Source organism: Eptatretus burgeri, chromosome 8, assembly GCF_056783735.1.
Source record: "Eptatretus burgeri isolate ZD-2024b chromosome 8, Ebu_testis_v1, whole genome shotgun sequence".
NCBI classification, from domain to species: domain Eukaryota; kingdom Metazoa; phylum Chordata; class Myxini; order Myxiniformes; family Myxinidae; genus Eptatretus; species Eptatretus burgeri.
In genome coordinates this window covers 63,701,015-63,720,616 of record NC_140968.1, presented here as the reverse complement: position 1 = coordinate 63,720,616, position 19,602 = coordinate 63,701,015, and the positions used below count along the sequence as shown (strand labels likewise).

The 19,602-nt window shown below is 43.0% G+C and overlaps 2 protein-coding genes across 12 annotated transcripts in view; one reads left to right on the top strand and one right to left on the bottom strand.

Moving 5' to 3' along the window:
- LOC147021880 (protein FAM117A-like) overlaps nt 1-19,602 on the bottom strand; it is a 269,319-nt gene that overhangs the window by 98,404 nt on the left and 151,313 nt on the right. For 6 of the 7 annotated variants that reach the window (XM_085892291.1, XM_085892296.1, XM_085892293.1 and 3 more), the window contains one exon: nt 3,517-3,612. In XM_085892291.1, the coding sequence (XP_085748417.1) occupies nt 3,517-3,612 (96 nt within the window). Of the gene's footprint in view, nt 1-3,516; nt 3,675-19,602 lie in introns of all 7 variants that reach the window. The other variant, XM_085892297.1, reaches the window with a different exon arrangement.
- Nucleotides 9,712-19,602, top strand: part of LOC147021881 (uncharacterized) — a 158,361-nt gene continuing 148,470 nt past the window's right edge. For all 5 annotated transcript variants that reach the window (XR_015060978.1, XR_015060980.1, XR_015060979.1 and 2 more), the window contains exon 1: nt 9,712-9,806. Coding sequence is in view for 2 of the 5 variants with exons in the window: in XM_085892307.1 (XP_085748433.1) it covers nt 9,797-9,806 (10 nt within the window). In the remaining 3 variants the exon portion in view is untranslated. The remainder of the gene's footprint in view (nt 9,807-19,602) is intronic.

The following is a 19,602-nucleotide window of genomic DNA, read 5'->3' as shown; positions in this document are numbered from 1 at the left end:
TGGGTCTTCACTTCGGACTCCTCTGTCAAGAGCCCACCACCATCCACCCAAACTGCAGTGCACTAAGGGACGGGTGTGGAGGAACGCAATGCACAAATTCCCCCGATAGCAGGACGAGAATCACTTGACCACAGGTGATGCTCGACCCCCTTACAGATTCCTCGCATATAGGCCTCCTTGTCTACCCTTAGCGCATGTACAGTTTTACTTCTCAGCTCCCTGATCAGCTCAATTCTGCCATTCAGTCTGGCCCTGCAACTGTGGTCAATGGTATCCAGTGCTCCTTCAGAGACAAAATTCTTCTTCACCCGATGGTGCCTTCCAAGATATCCATCAGCAACATCAAGGACGGTGGTCTTGAAGTCACTCCACAACTCTTCAGGATTCCCCAAAGCACCCAGGCCCATCACATCCCCACTTGGACAGTTCGCAAACTCCTCAGCTACCCTCTCATCCTTGAGCTTGCAAACATCCAGCATAGGCTGGGATGGCACCATTCTCCCAGATTTAAGCTGCAACTTCAGAGTTGCTACAACAAGCCTGTGGTCGGTGTTGAGGTACTGAGCACTCTGGTCGACCCTGCAGTTCTGGATCATTCTCCAGTGACCATCAATGAGCACATGGTCAATCTCCTTTTCCACACCACCAGAGTTGAATACCAAGTCCAACGATGAGCCTGTGGGCGTGGAAACCATGAGCCAGCCATTCTAAGTCCATGACTTCTTGAAAAGTCAAGTAACTTAGTGCTCTTCTGGTTCACAGTTCCAGAACTATGGGGACCAACACATGTCTCATAACCATCCCTATCAGTTCCAGTCGATGCATTGAAATCCCCCAGGACTAGAAGTGTATCTTGCCTGGGGCACTGATCAACCACAGACTCGAGCGTGGCATAGAATGCATCCTTAACGGTGAGATCACTCACCTCAGTTGGAGCATATGCAGAGACCAAAGAAATGACACCTCACGAGTGATAAATACTTTTTCTCATTATACGCTCGTTGACTGGTGTTACCTCAATTATCATTGGAGTCAGCTGATTTGACACAGCTATAGCAACTCCTTGGGCATGGTAACCATCAGAGCGATCAGACCAATAGTCGGTGTCACCACCCACCATGATCTCGCCGCAATCATATCTCTGAACCTGAGAGAGTGCTGCAATACCGATGTCCAAACGCTTGAGCTCAGATGATAACAGAGACAGGTGATCAAGTTCTCTTGGGGATCGGACATTCTAGGCACCCACCTGAAGGGACTGCCTCAGTTTATTCCAAAGAGACCACTGTCTGGTGGACGAGATTAAGTACCTTTCATGGACGTTTTTGCTCTCGATTCATGTGCCCATGTGCATGTCATGTGTTCTTGCAGGCCTTGTTCGGTTTGTTGCTGTGTTTTCTCCGCTTCTTCTTTGTCTGTTCACTAATTCCCAAGCTTGTTGCCTCACTGCTCCACAGTCAATGTCCACTGCTCCACTGTCTTTTAATTTTCCCCTCTATCACCTCGCTCTTCCATGAGTCTCCATTTAATTAAAAATAATTAACAATGAGAGTCAAATATCTGCCTCAAAATTGGTTCCATTATCGGCCTCCCATTTCCAGTGTGTCGTGGCAGTCACTTGACAGAGAATGCAGCCCAGGCAAAAATGCTACAGTTTTAACGATAGCACATGAGAGTAGTACTCTCATATACTATAGTTGGTAACACGTCCTACGATAGTAGTCTGCAGAGAATTACGGCAGCAAAGGAATGCCTGGGAGTGGCTGAATGGAAAACCGAAATGGCTGAAACGCACATTTTTGCATGCACACACAGAGGTGGATACTTTGGGAAATGGAAGGGATCTGTAACACCTTCCTAAACCTGCATATGGAGATAACAACTCTGATAACACACACACACACACACACACACACACACACACACACACACACACACACACACACACACACACACACACACACCCGCACACACACACACACGCACACGCACACTATTTTTGTGCACAACCATGTAATGACTTGGCTTGTAAAGCAGAATTCAGTCAAATTTAGCAAACAACATCGCATAGCCAAATCCATTTGTCACCTTCCTGGGTCTCAACATTAGCTAATTGTGATGAAACAAAATGACAGCTCTGCAATGAAAACACAATCTCCCCAAGACAAGCAGCTCATGCCCAATAAGGAGGAATTTATTGGGATAGCCAGTTGCCTGAGCCCTCTTCAAAAGAGCTCGCCTCCCTCGCCGTAAATTTTTGGACCACCCAGCTGCAAAATGGAGATCAGGATTGCTTTTGGCAGTTTCAATAACTAATGCCCGCTTTCCTCAATTCAACGAAACATGTCCCAAACTTGTGAACAACTGTCAAAAGCAGTTAAAAGGGCAAGTTTCACGATGCAGAAAAGGAGAGGGATGAAGATACATTTTAAAGGTGAAATGGAGATAACATTAAAAAAAACAACAAGAAAACAAAGCATGCCCAAATCGGAACCAAAAGGGGCACTGCGGTTTGAACACCACAAAACCCCATTTCCTGAAATAAGGGGTGTAAAGTACGACTTGACCAGCAAGCAATCGACACACCACAAGTTCTATGCAACACCAAAGTAACGTAAACATTTCCATTTGGAAACTGCAGCTCATGACTTACAAAGAAAGATTAAAAAAGTACAAATATGTACGAGAGAGAGAGAGAGAGAGAGAGAGAGAGAGAGAGAGAGAGAGAGAGAGAGAGAGAGAGAGAGAGAGAGAGAGAGAGAGAGAGAGAGAGAGAGAGAGAGAGAGAGAGAGAGAGAGAGAGATATATATATATATATATATATATATATATATATATATATATATATATATATATATATATATATATTGAAAATAAAGTACCCCTGAACTAAAACAGTGCACTTACAGTCATGTCGATGCACACAAAGAATGGCAAGTAATCTCACACTTCACAGGAACCATGTAATGGTCTTGGTGAGCCCAAAGCATTTCAATCCAAATACCGAGACAAGGAGGGATTAAACGCTTGCTTTGAATTAAGAATGGAAGCCAACCTGCCTCCTCCTGCAATATTTACTCAAATGGCACTGGACGTTACCAGCACACAAAACATGGACAGAATAAATAAAAAAATCCCTCTTGGCAAGCACCCGATCGGTGATTTCACCGCATTCTAAACGTTTATTGACCAGATCTCGGCAGCACGACCACTTCCCCCTTGAAACCTTCCAGATTGCTCACAGGACGAAATTTCCACTGAGGAAATAAAATGCAATGTAACCACTAAATATAGGACCAGTTTCCTGGGAAGGATCAAAACATTAGAACATTCACATGTACACATACAAAACAATATTTGATCCAATGTCAAGACAAATAGAAAGAAAGAAAATGACAGTGAAAAGGGCAGCTTCACTGGTTGATGGAGATATAAAATTCTAGTGAATTGAAGAATCGAGGCGTACAGAGACATTTTCAGACGGTTTAGATAGTTATCAGGCATCAAGGTCTTACCTCCCGCCGAGGGTCCGAACCGCCCCAAGATGCAGAACGGTGATGTCGTCCTGACCGCTGTCGCTCGCCTTCACCATCTGTCCATGCTCTGGGGGTCTGGAGAAAGAGAGCGTTGCACCAATGCAAGTGATTTTGTTGACCACAGCTCCGCCTGTTTCCTGTAATAGCCAGAAAACAATGTACATGTACCAGATTGATAAACGACTAACCTACTTTGCACGGATCCATGTAGTTATGTAGTCACCATTATGGGAGTTATGTGGATCCATTGAGTTATTATATATTGATAATGTATATTATATGTTATATCAATCTGTTTTGTGGTATGCATGTCAATACATGCATCAACACCAAGAAGCAGTGTTCATGAGAGAGCACTCAATGCTAAATTGGAAGCCAAATTATCAATTCACGTTGTTCGTATGCCACAAACCCTCAGCACACAATCAGAAATAACAGATTTCAAGACAATACCCAACACACACACAACACAACACACACACCTAAACTTGAATCTCATTTGATTCCAAATCTCATGCAACCTCAAGGCTTAACTGTCCAACCAGTCTCCTTTCTCCAAGTTATGGTAGTGCCTTGTCAGGTTTGGCTCTGTTGCGTGCTGTCCTTCCATCCCATCATACACCTCAAACAGCATTGCTGCACACTCTGTCCGAGATAAGGCAAAATGTCTATACTCCGTGTTTGCCTCCAAATCGAACCCATTCTGTTGTCCCCATTGTTCCCACTGTCCACTTGACTCTGTGTCCTTCACACCTGAGAAGGTAAGGAAGTTCTGTCTGGTCTTGACCCTGCTTCGGTGATGGGCCCAGAGAGCATCAGTGCCCATGTTCTCAAAACCTGATCTGAAGTTTTTGCTTCCACTCTATCTGCCCTATTCAGTCTGTCCTCCTTTGGCAGTCTTGCTTCTGCATGGAAGTCAGCAAACATCACTCCCATCCGCAAGAAGGGTGCAAAAACAGACCCTGCCAACTATAGTCCAGTGAGATTGTTTATGATTGCAATCAGTCATGGAATCCATCATTGCTTCTGATGGTTTTTTTCCTGTTCTCAAATAGCCGTATCTCCAACCAACAGTTTGGATTTCGTCCCAGTGACGCAAATGTGGACATGTTTCATCTCCTCTCTCAGCAATGGTTGGGTCTCTCATTCTAAAGAAGAGGGTAGGACCATCTCATTGGACATATCTTGGGCATTTGACAGTCTGGCATCCTGCTTTGCTTGCCAAGCTCTCTGTCTGCGGCATAGTAGTAGGCCACCTTGATTCCTGGATTTCTTATTTCCTGCACTCTGGCAGTCAATGTGTTACCATGACTGGAACCAATTCTCCACGATCCAAGTTGAGGCTGAAGTTCCACAAGGTAGTGTTATGGGCCCAGTCTTGTTCCTCGTTTATATAAATGACCTCTCAGATGCTCTCGAAAACCATCTCTTCGTTTTTGCAGATAACTCTACATTGTGTCATATAGTACCCACCACCTCTCTGCTAGGCAGACAGCAGCTGCTGCTCTCTCTGGTTGTTAATCTGGAAATGACTAGACACTGGTCTGATAAATTGAACTTGTCCTTCAATTCTGTAAAATCTCACAGTTTCACCCTGTCTCTCTGGATAGATCATAAAATGAACCCATCTATCTATTTCCTTGGTCAACCCACTGGATGAGGTTTAGTCTCTTGGACTTCTAGGCCTCACCATTCTGTATGACCTTTCCTGGGCCGAACACATAGCAAAGCTGGCCTCAAAAAGACAGCTGCAGTGGGCATTCTCCATCAATTGTGTCCTAGAGGTTTCCTGTTGTGTCCCATTTTTTATTGAGGATCACACCTGTGTGCGTCACGGTGCCCTGAGGGCTGGACGACACCCTGTGGGCTCCACAACACTTCCCTTGGGGTGTGGAGGGTTTGCCATGAGGCGTTCTCCGGCTCGAGCTTGGAGTGGTTTGGGTGGAAGCAGTCCCAGAGAGAACACAAGTTGGTAAGCCTGGAGAAAGCTGTGTGGTGTGGCTAGTTGAAGGGGGAGGAGAATGGGGCTGCGACCAGACTGGAGTGAAGACCACGAGCTGTCTGGTAGTTGTCCAGTTGTAGAAGAAGACAGCACTGACGGGTTATCCTGACAAATGACAGCTCTTGCTGCCCACAGGCTTGCTGGCAGAAGCATTCTCTGGATGAGCAGCATTATGCTATGTCTTTCTTTTATTCTACCCTGCGTGCATGTTACTTTTCCTGGCACCCCTTGCTTTCCTCTGCAATCAGATATAAATTTGGTCGATCACACCGTTCGATCCATACTCAACTTAATGCTTGATGGACCCATTACAATACTTTTGGTAATGCAGTATAATCTACAAACACGTGCGTATGAAATGGGTGTGAATCAAACTGTCATTTTGGGTTCAAATTCACGTTCAAGTACAAATTACAAGTTCCAAGTACAAATTCACATACATATGCAAATTACATGTTCCAAGTCCAAATTGTAACATAAAAAAACCAAGGGACTCCAGGAAATCTTGAAGTTATTTGATTATTTTCAAAGCAGCTACTCCTTTGCAGGCAGTGCAGGCAAAATGCCCACACACACCAAACTATTAATCTAGCTTGTAACAGGGAGAAGGAAAATGCGATTCAGTTCCATAAAGCAAAGGAAATTTGTCAGAAAGGCACCACAAGACAAGAACCACCTGGTATTCAACATTGATGTGCTTGAGCAACATTAATCATATTTCCAACATCAATTATACCACAACGCACACCAAAATCACCAGCTCTATCACCTCAATTGTTTCGTGAAATTATTTTGAGAGCTTTAGTTGGAAAAAGAAGCACAATTGAATTATCAATTTCAAAACTCGTAAACATTAAACTTCCCTCGACTTCTCGTTTCAATTGTAATTTCAAAAGATCAGGGACCATCTACTTATTACATGTATAACTAGAATGGCCCACGGTAGAGCGCATACCTCCGCCACGCAATGCCTGATCCACGAGAACATATCGGGCCCAATACATTTTTAAAATATCATGCTGTATATCGTTTTTAGCCCCATCTCTCAATAGTGAAGAATCACTTAAAAAAATTATAGTATCCGGATCCAGATCCATATCTTCACCAAAATCAAATCAGTTTGTCCTTGTCACAACAACCCAACCTGGCCACCAAATTTCATCCGAATCCATCCACAACTTTCTGAGACATTGTGCACACAGACAGACAGAAAAATAGACAAACAAACAAACAAGAAAGATGTCATGCACAGCATGATACTTACCAAATCCATAAAACAAATTTGACCTCAAAAAATAATTTCAAGTGAAATGGATGAAAATTGACAATTTTAGAAATGGTTGACTTTTTGACCTATATTGACGTTTTGGCCTATGTTGACCTAAAAAATAATTGGTGGTTGAATTAATTGACCAAATATGCAACACCTCTTCAAATTTCGAGTCAATCGGATGAAAAGAGAGGATTTTAGACATTCGGCCTATGTCGACCTTTTGGCCTGTGATGACCTCAAAAATAATTGGTGGTTGAATTGATGACCTGATATGCAAATTCTGTTCAAATTGAGTCAATCGGATGAAAAGTGAGGATTTTAGAAATTTGACAGATTTATTGACTTTTTTATTTTCCTTTGTTGACCTTTTGACCTCAAAAAGAATCGGCTCCTTGCATATGATGAACTCTACCATGTGGTGAAGTTTCGTGAAGATTGGTTTAAAATTGTGAACTGTAGGCGATAAACATTAAAAAAAAAACAGACAAACAAACGGAATAACGCACACAACCAACCAATACACTTGATAAATCTTCAAAAACAAAGAGACAGACAGACAGGGGTGAAAACATAACCTCCTTCCACCTTCAGTGGTGGAGATACAAACAGAAATATAATCCTCCCTCCTTCCCTTCTAACTCTCCTCCCCATTTTCTGGAAACCTTTGTTTCTTTTTCTCTCCCATCATCCCCACCTTGCCTTCTTTCCCCTTTCTCAAATTTCTCTCATTGCACTCATCGCCCAACTCCCCTAAAGCTTCCCCATATAATATATAGATGGCCCCTTATGTTATCTGTGTTTCTGGTCAGAATGTGCAGAGGCACAGGACAGGCAGAAAGTTGATAAGGTCGCATTGATAAAGTGCCCCGTAGCTCAATGTCACCTTCGCCATTAGGCAAGCAGCAGCTGCTTCTGGGAATGTAAGACAGTGGAAATTAAATAGTTTCCTGGCTCAATCAATGGTGGTGCAACATATTGGTGCAAGCTTACAGCGTTTAACAGGAATTCATAAGGAATTCTTATGCTTTTTGCACAGATATAAAAGTCACGGCTGTTTGGAAGGATGGGGCAGACAACGAAAAATATACTTGGTACTTTTTTATTTATATACAGGTATTGAAATTCATGGAAGAGCAGAAGGAAAAGGAGAAATGAATGAACAGATAGTGGGGCAAACCGAAAACAGTGAGACAACAACATGTATATGCAGCACAGCACATGGAGAGAGCAGGGATTGCAGGACAGACTGGGAACAGAGCTCAGCAGACATTGTAAAACCCAGCAGTGTAAATGGGAGAAATCATGATGTGGTGACGGGCAGCAGACTTGAAATCCTGTTGGGAAGAGCTTGATACAACAGATTCAGGAAGACGGCTCCACAAGTTGTGAAAGAATGAAGGTAAGTGTCGCGTTTGGACTTTTAAATCCATCCATCCATCGGGACCATACTCTGTGCAGAGTGTCGGTGCTGCCTCAGCAGTCTCCTTGGCTATTGGGCACAATCCTGGATGGGTCGCCACTCCGACACAGTACACCAGCATGCTGGCAATCATTTTGCCAACCTCGGAAGGATGACAGGCCGAGTTAACCCCACCTGGTATTAATTCAACAGCTGAGCGGGATTTGAACTCAGGACCCTAGGATCCCAAGCCCACCACCCTAACCATTAAGCCAACACGAGGCATACTGGCGTACAAGCAAACTTGCAGATGCAGATTGCAGATGGGGCACAAGAAAAGGGTTTCTCTCAAAACACTTGTGACCTGGAGGGGGGCAGAGCTTTACAGAGAGGTGAAAGGGCAGGAGGACCAACACCAGAACAGATTTGGGACAAAAACTGCAATTTCATTCATTTCCAGAACTCTTTGTTTTTTGTTAATTGTTTGTGTTCATTCACTTGTTGATGTAATGTACATATTAGTGCGTGATACTGTGTGCCTTCTTACTGGAGTAATGATGTGTCCTTATCCAGGCACCATACTCTTGTGGGCCCATTCACATTTGCTGCAGAGTTTCTTCCCCTTCTACTTATCCTGCTCCTGTTCATTCATTCGTTTGATCATTGTCCCCCCCCCCACCCCACAATGCCCCACTGTCGGTGCATTTTATTTCTCCCCTCTGTTGCCACACTCTTCCAGGAGCCTCAATTTCATCGGAAAAAAGGTATTTGGTGAGGCCTGCGGGCTTGTATCTATTCCTTCTGTTATTAAAGAGAGGCAAAAACACTTTCACACATGAGGTATTCTATACTAAAGGCTTTGAGAACAGGTGAAGCTAATAAACTGAAATTGAGGCCTGGTAGTTGGGGCCAGTGGTATTTACCAGGATATTCTCAAGGCGATAACATGATTTCAGGAAGGCTTTGGTAAGTATTTTTGTTAAAAACACAAACTCCTGAAAATTAGATGATTAAACATGCACATTTTGATCACAACAAACCAGGTCCAATCACTTTCAAAGTACTCAAAGATTAATCAGATATTCTATTTGTAAACCAAAACAGAAGTACCAGGAATATGGTCGTTATTTTACATTATGTCAACAATTAATATGTCAAGTACAAGGGTGCTTCAAGGGTATATCCTGCGTTTTAGTGTCCTCCCGGTTTCACAGGAGGGGAGGAAAGGTTTGTTCTCAGTCTGTCCGTTCCACCTGTGGTTTTTCCTTCTTTTTGTCCCAATCCCTTGAACACGTTCAACTGAAACTTGATACATGCCTACATGGCTTTGTTATTATAAGTTACAGAACAATTTCGAGTTTCAGGGAGTTTTGTGAACTTTTCACCTATTTAAACTGAGAAAATATCACATATTACACATGGGTCAGTGTTCAGGTGCCCTGACTCCACCCCAATGCTTTACACCCATTGGCTGGACAGCTGGCCTGACTCCACCCCAATAAAATCATGCACCACCATTGCATGAAGCAGCACACATCGGCAGGCCTCAGGCCTGGGTGTTAGTCCATGGCCCAGTAAAATTGGAATGATACCAGGTATGTAATTTATTATATGTAGTATATATAAACATGTCGTACGCATGATTTTGCTTCATGTAGGTACATCGGGTGATTTGAAATATCACATCGGAAGGGGATATGTATTGCAAAACAATTCTCGTTCTTGTTGATATGTAAATTGCACCTTCTCACATGCCATTATAATCGTTCGCACCCCTCAAATGCACTTCTGAGTGAAAGACATGCATCACTGAAGTGCAGAGATAATCTCCTGCAAATTTCAGCTGGTTTGACAATTTTATTAATCAGAAACTTCACGACACAATGTCATTTCTTGGCACCTGACACAGCTCACTGCTGTCTTTAAAATACCTGGAAGGCTTTGTAGAGTTGTGATGCCACTTCGAAGGAGTTACCAGATGTTGCCATGATTAGTCTACAAGCTTTGAGTGATCTATGATTATTTTTAAATGATTATCTCGAGCAAAACATGGAGGTTAAACTTGAACCACCATTGAACTTAAAGTACTCATAGAAAACAACATGAAACGGTGCAGGACATAGAACTTGATGTATGGATCCGATATTCTTGCAAAGGACATTATGGTATCAGAGAACAGATTTATTAGCACAGAAACAAAGCTGAGTTTTCATGTCAAATATTTTCTGAGTCTACGACAGCGCAAATAACAATTCTGCCATCCAAGGAAATAAATTAAGATGCAATGCCAACTTCAGCAGGAAGAATGCATATTTAAAAGGCAACGTCATTTTAAACACCACTCGGAATAATGATTCACTTTGGACTCCGAATTTTGAGATGGAAGGGAATGTAAATACTCGGATGCAAACTGATGCTAAAGTTTGTGATGTCTGTATTTTTATTTAGATTTTGATGTATCGTGCTCTTTTCAGAACATTGGTACTCCCGAGACAGTTTGTAGGCAAGGGTTATGCTGGGTGGTTTGCCTTTGCCTTCACAGCATTGTTTGTGTCCATGCTCTATCCACTATAAATGGATGAGGTGTGTGTGCGTGTGTGTGTGTGTGTGTGTGTGTGTGTGTGTGTGTGTGTGTGTGTGTGTGTGTGTGTGTGTGTGTGTGTGTGTGTGTGTGTGTGTGTGTGTGTGTGTGTGTATATCTGTTTGTGTGTGACTCCAGGGATGAGATTCTGCTCCTCGCTCATGGGTGTCATGGGGACCTACTCCTATTGAGGAGTGGTCCAATTGTATGACCATCCATTCTGGCCCTTCGGGGTTACGATGTGCGTCTTTAATTGACTGCACTTGAGAGAAAGGGAGCGAGAGGGAGAGGGAGAGGGAGAGGGAGAGAAAGAAAGAGAAAGAAAGAGAGAAAGAAAGAAAGAGAGAGGAATGCTTTTTGTGTCTATTAATTATGTACTGCACTTCTTGACCCTTTAGACTGCTGAGACCCCTTCGTCCTTTGAAGAACCGTTAAGGCCCCGAAGACCCTTAAGACCACCAAGACCCTAAAATACCTCAAATTATTATTAGAGTTAAAAGGCTTCCAGGCTGGGAAACCTGTTATTTTTATTCAGACCAGCAAAAATGCCCAAAGCCATGAAGACCAATGAAAATTTGGTCGAATGGACCAACGGGCTGCCTCGTCCTTTTCAATGTTAAGTGTCAAGCAAGGAAGCAGCACATATCATTTTTTAAAGTCTTTGGCATGACTCAGAGGTGGTTCGAACCACCAACCTCCAAGACTCAGAGGTGATCCTCGAACTATTATGCCATCAAGTCTCAGCACTATTTTATACATATCTACTCTATCTCATCATTTCTCTGACTCACTTTATTTCAAACGTGTTTGTTAAATGATGTTAAAGAATGGCAGGAGGTGAGCAGAATCACTCACCTTCACTTGTTCATTCTCCCGTTTCCTCACCTGTGGAACCAACTTCCACATTCTCTTCAATCATATTTTTTCCTCAATCCAACCTACCTTCTATTCCCAATTTACAATCTCCTGACATATGGCCCATGGAAATTCCATGCAATTGTCACTCTTAAGTTGGATTTTGGTAGGTCCTGCTCAAATATGCATCTCCCATTTCGACCTCACTGAAGCTAAGTTTCTGAAACAAATTAATTGTGTTTTTTGTACACCGCTCTTTCCAAATTCCATATCAAGGCGATGCATGACATCATTGCTTGGCGCCGAAGGAAGGGAGTACTCAGTTTTTCCTCCATTTGTTTGTTCCTTGCAAAATCTAAGATTTTTCAAGTATATTGGTCAGTCGATTTTGTTATTCTGTTGGGTCGCCGAAATACGTGACCCTGATTGTCAGTAATTCTGTCTGTTTGTTTGGATGTTTGTTCATTTGTCATCAGCATAATTGGTAGTAAACGTGGGCCAATTTTGACGAAACTCGGGTGGTAGGTACATCTTATGACCTAGTGCTTTGGAAATTGTGATGGTTGCTAGGGACACTTTGGTTCCCGAGCAACAACCGAAAAACCTTCAAAATCGGTACCGTTCACGCGAAATCAATTCCGAAAGGCATTATCCCACGTCGGCTTATGAAATTTAGTACGAATGATCTACAGGTGATGCTCTACCAAATATATTCCGTTTTTAGAGATATATGGAATGGTTTACCCGCAAATGGGGTATGCCCAAAAATTGGCGAAAATTGAAGGTCCCCTAGCGACCAGGTGAGTGCATCGATCCGAATGAAACTTTGCAGGTTCATAGCATGCAATGAGTGCTACAACTTTGCATCAGGACATATTGACCGATATTGCTTAGGTCAGGGGTCAAAGGTCAATTAGTGCAAAAATCGATAATATGCGAGAGCTGGAGGTGCCTTCGCGCCAAATGCTACTCCTGCTAGGGTTATGGTTAGATGGTCATGAAAATTCACACTAATCATCTGGAATGCATTGTGCACAAACAATTGAGCCGGATTTTCGATTTATATCTTTGTTCACTCACAGCACCCCCTCGAACTTTGGGGATTTCCGATATCAAACCGCATTTTTGGTACTTTTCATTCAAATTGATACCGAGTATTTATCAGTAAATGGAACCCGATGAGATTTGGTGTGCATAATCTTAAGGTGATCCTCTATCCGCTATTTGGCATCCATTTTGTTCTATATCTTATAGTTTCCAAATGACAACCCTCTCAACTTGGGTGTCCAAGGGCCTTTGTGCATTCCTGCTGAAAATTCAAAGTACACTCGCTCCAAGACGGTTAAACCGAATTGAATGAATCTTTACATGCTTATAGACCGTCATGAGTACTACAACTTTGCTCATTTGCAAAATGACCTATCTCGAGTAGGTCAGCGGTCAAAGGTCAATAAATGCATTTTTCGGGTGAAATTACCATTCAAGGCACCCTTGCACCAACACGGATTAACCGATACGAATGAAAGTTCATTGGTACATTGTACTCAATGAGTACTACAACTTTGCTTCAGAACATATTGACCTATCTCGGCTATGTCAGGGGTCAATGGTCAATGAGTGCATTTTTCGGTCAAAATGACCATTCAAAGCCCCCTTGCTCCTACACGGGTTAACCGATACGAATGAAAGTTCATAGGTACATAGCACACAATGAGTAATACAACTCTGCTTCCGAACATATTGACATATCTCGGCTATGTCAGGGGTCAATGGTCAATGAGTGCATTTTTCGGGCAAAATGACCATTCAAATCCCCCCTTGCTCATACACGGGTTAACCGATTCGATTGCAATTTCGGAAGTACTTAGTACTAGATTAACTCAGAGCAGGGGTCAAAGGTCATCGGATGCTCGGCGACTCATGGCCACTTCCCGGCTTGTCTATTTGTCGCCTACAGGTCACAATTTTAAACCAATCTTCATGAAACTTCACCACATGGGAGAGTTTGGCATACATAAGAAAGCTATTTCTTTTGAGGTCAAAAGGTCAGCATACGCCGAAGGTCAACAACTTAGGTGGGATTTCTAAAATCCTCAATTTTCATATGATTGACTAGAAATTTCAAGAGGATTTTTACTTCAGGTCACTGAATTAAAAAAAACAATTATTTTTGAGGTCAACATACACCAAAAGGCTCAAGTTGAACAACTAAGGTGGTATTTCTAAAATCCTCAATTTTCATGTGATTGACTTTAAATTTGAAGAGGATTTATATTTCACGTCACTGAATTTAACCAGCCAATTATTTTTGAGGTCCACATAGACCAAAAGGTCAACAAGTAAGGTGGCATTTCTAAAATCCTCAATTTTCATCTGATTGGCCTGAAATTTGAATAGGATTTTCAGGTTACTGAATTCTACCACAAAATATTTTTTAGTCAAATTTGTTTCATGGATTTTGCAAGTATCGTGCTCTGCATGACGTCTTCTTGTTTGTTACTTGGCGAAATCTTCGATTTTGTCAAGTATGTTGGTCTGTTCCGTTTGTTGGTTTGTTTGTTTGTCCGTTCGTCTACGGCCCCAAACAGCTGGACCAGTCGTTCTTAAATTTTTACACCTGATAGGCAATCCACCTGAGACGGTCCGCGTTCAAACCCCATCTTAATCGGACTAAACGTCACGACGTGACGTCACACAACGTGAAAATACATTTTTGGACATAACTCAGTGACCGGAAGTCGCTACGACTTCCGGTTGATGTCAAATTAAACTTCATTCAAATGTCTAAATGATAACTAAATGCATCTTATTACAAATTATGCATAGTTTTCGCAAGCGTATGACGTCAAAGTTTTGCCTATTGACGTCATTTGAAAAAATATATATGCTTGTGTGCAGCCGAAACTACTGAAGCAATCGTTTTCAAATTTTAATACGTGATAGCCAATCTTGCTGAAATAGTCTGGGATCAAATCACGTCATAATCGCACACTAACGTCACGACGTTACGTCAAAAAAAGGTTAAAACAAGCTTTTGAACCTAACTCATTTACTGGAAGTCCTAGCGACTTCCTGTTGCCGCCAAAACAAACTTCAATGGAATATCTAAATGTTTTAATGTGCATGTTAGTACAAATTATGCACAGTTTTCGCAAGCGTATGACGTCAAAGTTTTTTGCTATTAGCGTGATTTAAAAAAAAATTCTATTCATTCTACAGGTCACAATTCTTAACCGATTTGGATGAAATTTTAACAGCTGATAGAAATCCACAGTGCAAAAAGATATGTGACTTTTGGTGATGTTCAAGATCAGGATGTGGATTCTGCATCATTTTATATTATCGCCCATTATAAACCAATGGGGAATTTTGTGAATTACACATGGCTATTTCTCAAACAGTTTTACACTTATTATATTGAAACTTATACTGTCTATTTATGCATGTAATATTAACATGTGAACAAAGTTTGATTGAAATTGACCCAAGGTCAAGGTCAGGGTCACCCAAAACATGAAAAACACAAATATAAAATACATATTTTTGTTTTACAACATATTTCAAACCTGATAACGGGATCGTAAAGCTGGTTGAAAAGCAATGTTCCTAGGTATTTTCAAATATTTTCTACGATCAGAATGGAGGCAACAAGCACCGATGATAAGTTGTTGAATGTCACATGGTGGCTTTAAATGAGTTGTGAAAATTTTCAATCTGCTGACCTTACCATGACAACGCGCACCTGGTAATTGTTATTTGTGACGTCGCGTCATTTTATTAATGTACAAACAAATAAACACCACACATTCCATGGCATTACAGCTTGGACCACCACACGGAAAGGTCAACTAATTCGCCAAGTGTCGTGCTAAGCCAATTTTTCATTATCTTGCCAAAACGAAGTTTTTGCAAGATATGTTGGTCAGCTTGTATGTTTTTTTTTTGTTTGTTTGTTTGTTTGTTTGTTTGTCTGTAATCACGTATAAAAAATTCTGCAGAGCACAGTAATCATTGGAAATTTTTGTAGCTTCGCATATCAGAGGACATAGAGGTCCCTTTCAGTGCACAAAATTTTGAACGTCAAGGTCAAAGGTCAAGGTCACTTTGTCGCAAATCAGGGGAGTCGACGAAACCCTTATTTTTTGAGTAATTTTGATTGGATCGTCTTCAAACTTCATGGGAATATAGTTCATGGTCTGGCGCTCAGCTGATTAATTTTTGGTGGCGATTGGCCGTGACCTTCATGGTTAGCGCCTGAGGTCAAACATATTTGACCCCAAGGTCAAATTTTCAAGTTTTAGGAACCATATCGTGTAGTACCTCAAATTGAACACCTCGATGAGTGCTTTCTAGATATGTCAAGCTTGAGACATTATGACGTCATTTGGTGACGTTATGAGGCAAACGCATATTTTTCATGGTTACTCTGTAGAACGATTCTCATCGGAATCTCTCGTAGGCAGATATTCCTCAAGGAGTCGCTCCTGGTGGATAGCAGCTCTGTTCACCTCAGTGTGACCTGAAAGAAGTCACACGTGGTCACCTTTTGGAAAGATACGGGTCACCCTGCGGGTGACTTTTTATTTGTTTGTTGGTTATTTTGTTTGTCCTCAATCCATCCTTTGATCTAGGAAGCTGAAATTTGGGGACAAAAGTGAAGATGTCAGGTCAGGTCAGGTATGGGAGCATGCACCAGAGCAGTGCGTCGCTGCATCCACTTTCCGCCGGAACTGCAGGGGCCTCCGTCTGGCCATCCCCCAGGCAAATGCCTGGCCCATCCCCATCTCCTTGAGATACCGATCAACGTGCTGCAACCACGAGGTATGTGGCCGGCTCATTGGCCTCCTCCACTCAGGAGACTCACTCGCTGAAAGAATCTGGTGAGCAGGATCAGCGTCAGGAAAACGAGCCACATGTCCATACAGCCGCAGCTGACGCTCACAGACTATGCAGGTAACAAATCTCATCTGAGTCTCTCTCAGCAACCGCTCGTTGGTCACAAAGTAAGACCAGCGATAGCCAAGAATTCTCCGAAGAGACCTGGTACCAAAGGAATTAAGTCTCCATCTCAGATCCTTGGTCAGAGTCCAAGTCTCGCATCCATAGAGCAAGACTGGAAGCACCAAGGACCTGAAGACTCGGACTTTCGTCCTTCCGCACAGGTACCGGCAGCACCACACCCCATTATCCAGTGAATCCATGACTCCCCAGGCCAGACCCAGACGTCTATTGACCTCTGACTCACAGCCAGCAGAGACATGAATATCACTGCCAATGTAAGTGAATCTCTCCACGACCTCAACATGCTCACCACAAACAGGCACAGACAGGACAGCAGCATCCAAGATGTCATTGAAAGCCTGGATCTTAGTTTTGACCCAGGAAACCAATAATCCTAGCGGCTCTGACTCCTCATTCAGCAACTCGAGGGCCCCAAAAGGATATCTAAAGTCTCCGCAAAGATGACTGCATCATCTGCAAAATCAAGGTCAGATATCTTGACATTCCCAAACGATGCACCGCAGCTTGATCTCTCTGACATCCTCCCTAGAATCCAGTCCATACAAGTGCTGAAAAGTGTGGGGGCCAGTACACAACCTGTCAAACTCCAGTAATAACTGGAAATAAGTCACAGATGGCACCACCACATCTCACAGCACTCTCAGTGCCAGAGTAGAGTTCAGACATCAGATCGATCAGTTTTGGTTGCACCCCACGAAGACCTACAATCCTCCAGAGGGCATCCCGATTCACTGAATCGAACGCTTTACAGAGATTAACATAGGCTGCAAGCAGCTCCTGCCGAAACTCTCGTCTGCGTTCGGTGAGGACCCGAAGAGCAAGGATACGGTCGTTCGTTGACCTCTTTGGTGTAAAGCCTGACTGCTCTGGATGCTGGTGCTCAGGCACTGGTGCTTTTGCAAAAACACTTGTTATCCCGCCCCCCGGAGGGAGGGAGCGGGATATTGTAATCGTCCGGTTTGTTTGTCTGTTTGTTGGGTCGTCGATAAAAAAAAAAATGAGATTTTTTTTCTACCCTTATTATCAGTGTTTCCGTCGATATGTTTGTTGGGTAGTCGATGTAGTCGATAAAAAAAACATTTGGGGGTAGTCGATCTAGTCAAGTGGTTCTCAAACTTTTTTTGACTACCGCCCCCTTCTGCCCTCTTGGACCGGCCCAATGCCCCCTTGTCCTATCGTTCGTGGTCAGACACCCAGTTGGCAATAGGATAGTCCGAAATTATGTAGATAGGAAGCAAAAATAACAGAAGCCAAATATTTTCTGAATAATATTTTACTTTATTTTCCTTTACTTTTCTATTTTATTTTGCACTACCTACAATGTTTCAGCAGAACAGGTCCAGGTGAGGCAAACTGGGAATCTGTTATCAAAGGCCCAAATACCGTTAGTGTGAAGGGTGGGCCTGGTGACTCACTGTGAGATTAAGAACGTCTGCCTCCATCTCAGTGAGGTAGAGATGCAGATCGCCCCTCTTGGTAATGTCAAGGTGGTTTCGATACTTGGTCAGCAGCACCATCACAGTGCTGAACCCTCTTTCAACGAGGTATGATGTGGGGAACGCCATCAGCAGCAGTTCTGCCTCTGTCCACATTGCGGGGTATTTGCCCCACTCCAGAATCCAGAATTTGCCGTATTTATGCTGTGAGAATCTTGCCTTCGCCTCATCATCATTCCACAAGTTGATAATTTTGTCCTGTAATTCGCGCTTCACATCTCGAATGTCACATTTGAATGGGTTGATCACCCATGCTGGCACCGACAGTTCTAGCATGTCTCTGAAACGCTGCTCCATATCTCCACGAATCTTCTCAAGGTGATTGCAATAAACAAGCAGCTCTTCATCAGAAACAGCAGTTTCCTTTGCCAACAGGGGAAAGTGGTACATATCTCTGCGGCCGAGGGTTTCCCTGTGCAGAGTCGCCTTGGTTACGAACGTGCCGATCACTTTCTTTGCTTTAATCAGCATCATATAGTCACCCTGGAGTTGTTTGTTGACATCATTCAGTATATTGAATATGTCCGTGAGGTAAGCCATATCATGTTCAATCACATTCACTTTCTCCAATAACTCTGTATCAATTTCCGACAGAAACTCGACCACTGTCGAGAAGAGGGCATGGAAACGGGTCAAACAAGTGCCTTTGGATAACCATCGAACTTCGGTATGCAACAAGAGCCTCTTGAATGGTTCATCATTCTCCTGGCAAAGCTGACGAAACAGCCGATCATGCAGAGACAACACCTTGATTTTATTCACTGCTTTGATTACTATTTGGAGTGATGTATGAAGTCTGGTGCTGAGAGCTTTTGCTACAAGATGCTGGCGGTGCACGACACAGTGAATGTTGAACACGGACTGTACCTGGTTCTTCAGAAGCGCAATAAAACCACGCTGGCGGCCAACCATCGCTGGTGCCCCGTCCATCGCGCAAGTGAGAATGTTCTCCATCGGTATGTTATCAGTAAAGTACTTCTCCAACGTTTGGAAGATGGAAGAACCCTTCGTATCGGTCTGGAGAGAGCGGGTAAACAACAATTTTGTCCAACATTTCCTGATCACGGATGAAGCGAACATAGCAGAGTAACAGAGCTTCACTGTCACGCAAAGTGGACTCATCCAGCTGGATGGCGAAGTGCATGCTTCTCAGCTCACAACACACCTTATCTTCTACATCTGATGACATTTCATCAATCCGCCTGGCCACGGAATCATTGCTGAGCGCAATCGACGAGAGAACTGGATACAGATCCTGGCCCATAACAGTTTTTATCACTTCCCCAACAGCCGGTTTGATCAACTGTTCGCCGATTGAATACGGTTTTCCAGATCTGGCGATGAGCAATGACAGCTTGTACGACGCTTCCAGTCCTTTATCCATGAGTTTTCGGCTGGCTTTGAACATTGTCGTTACCGTGGATCGCTTCTCAAATT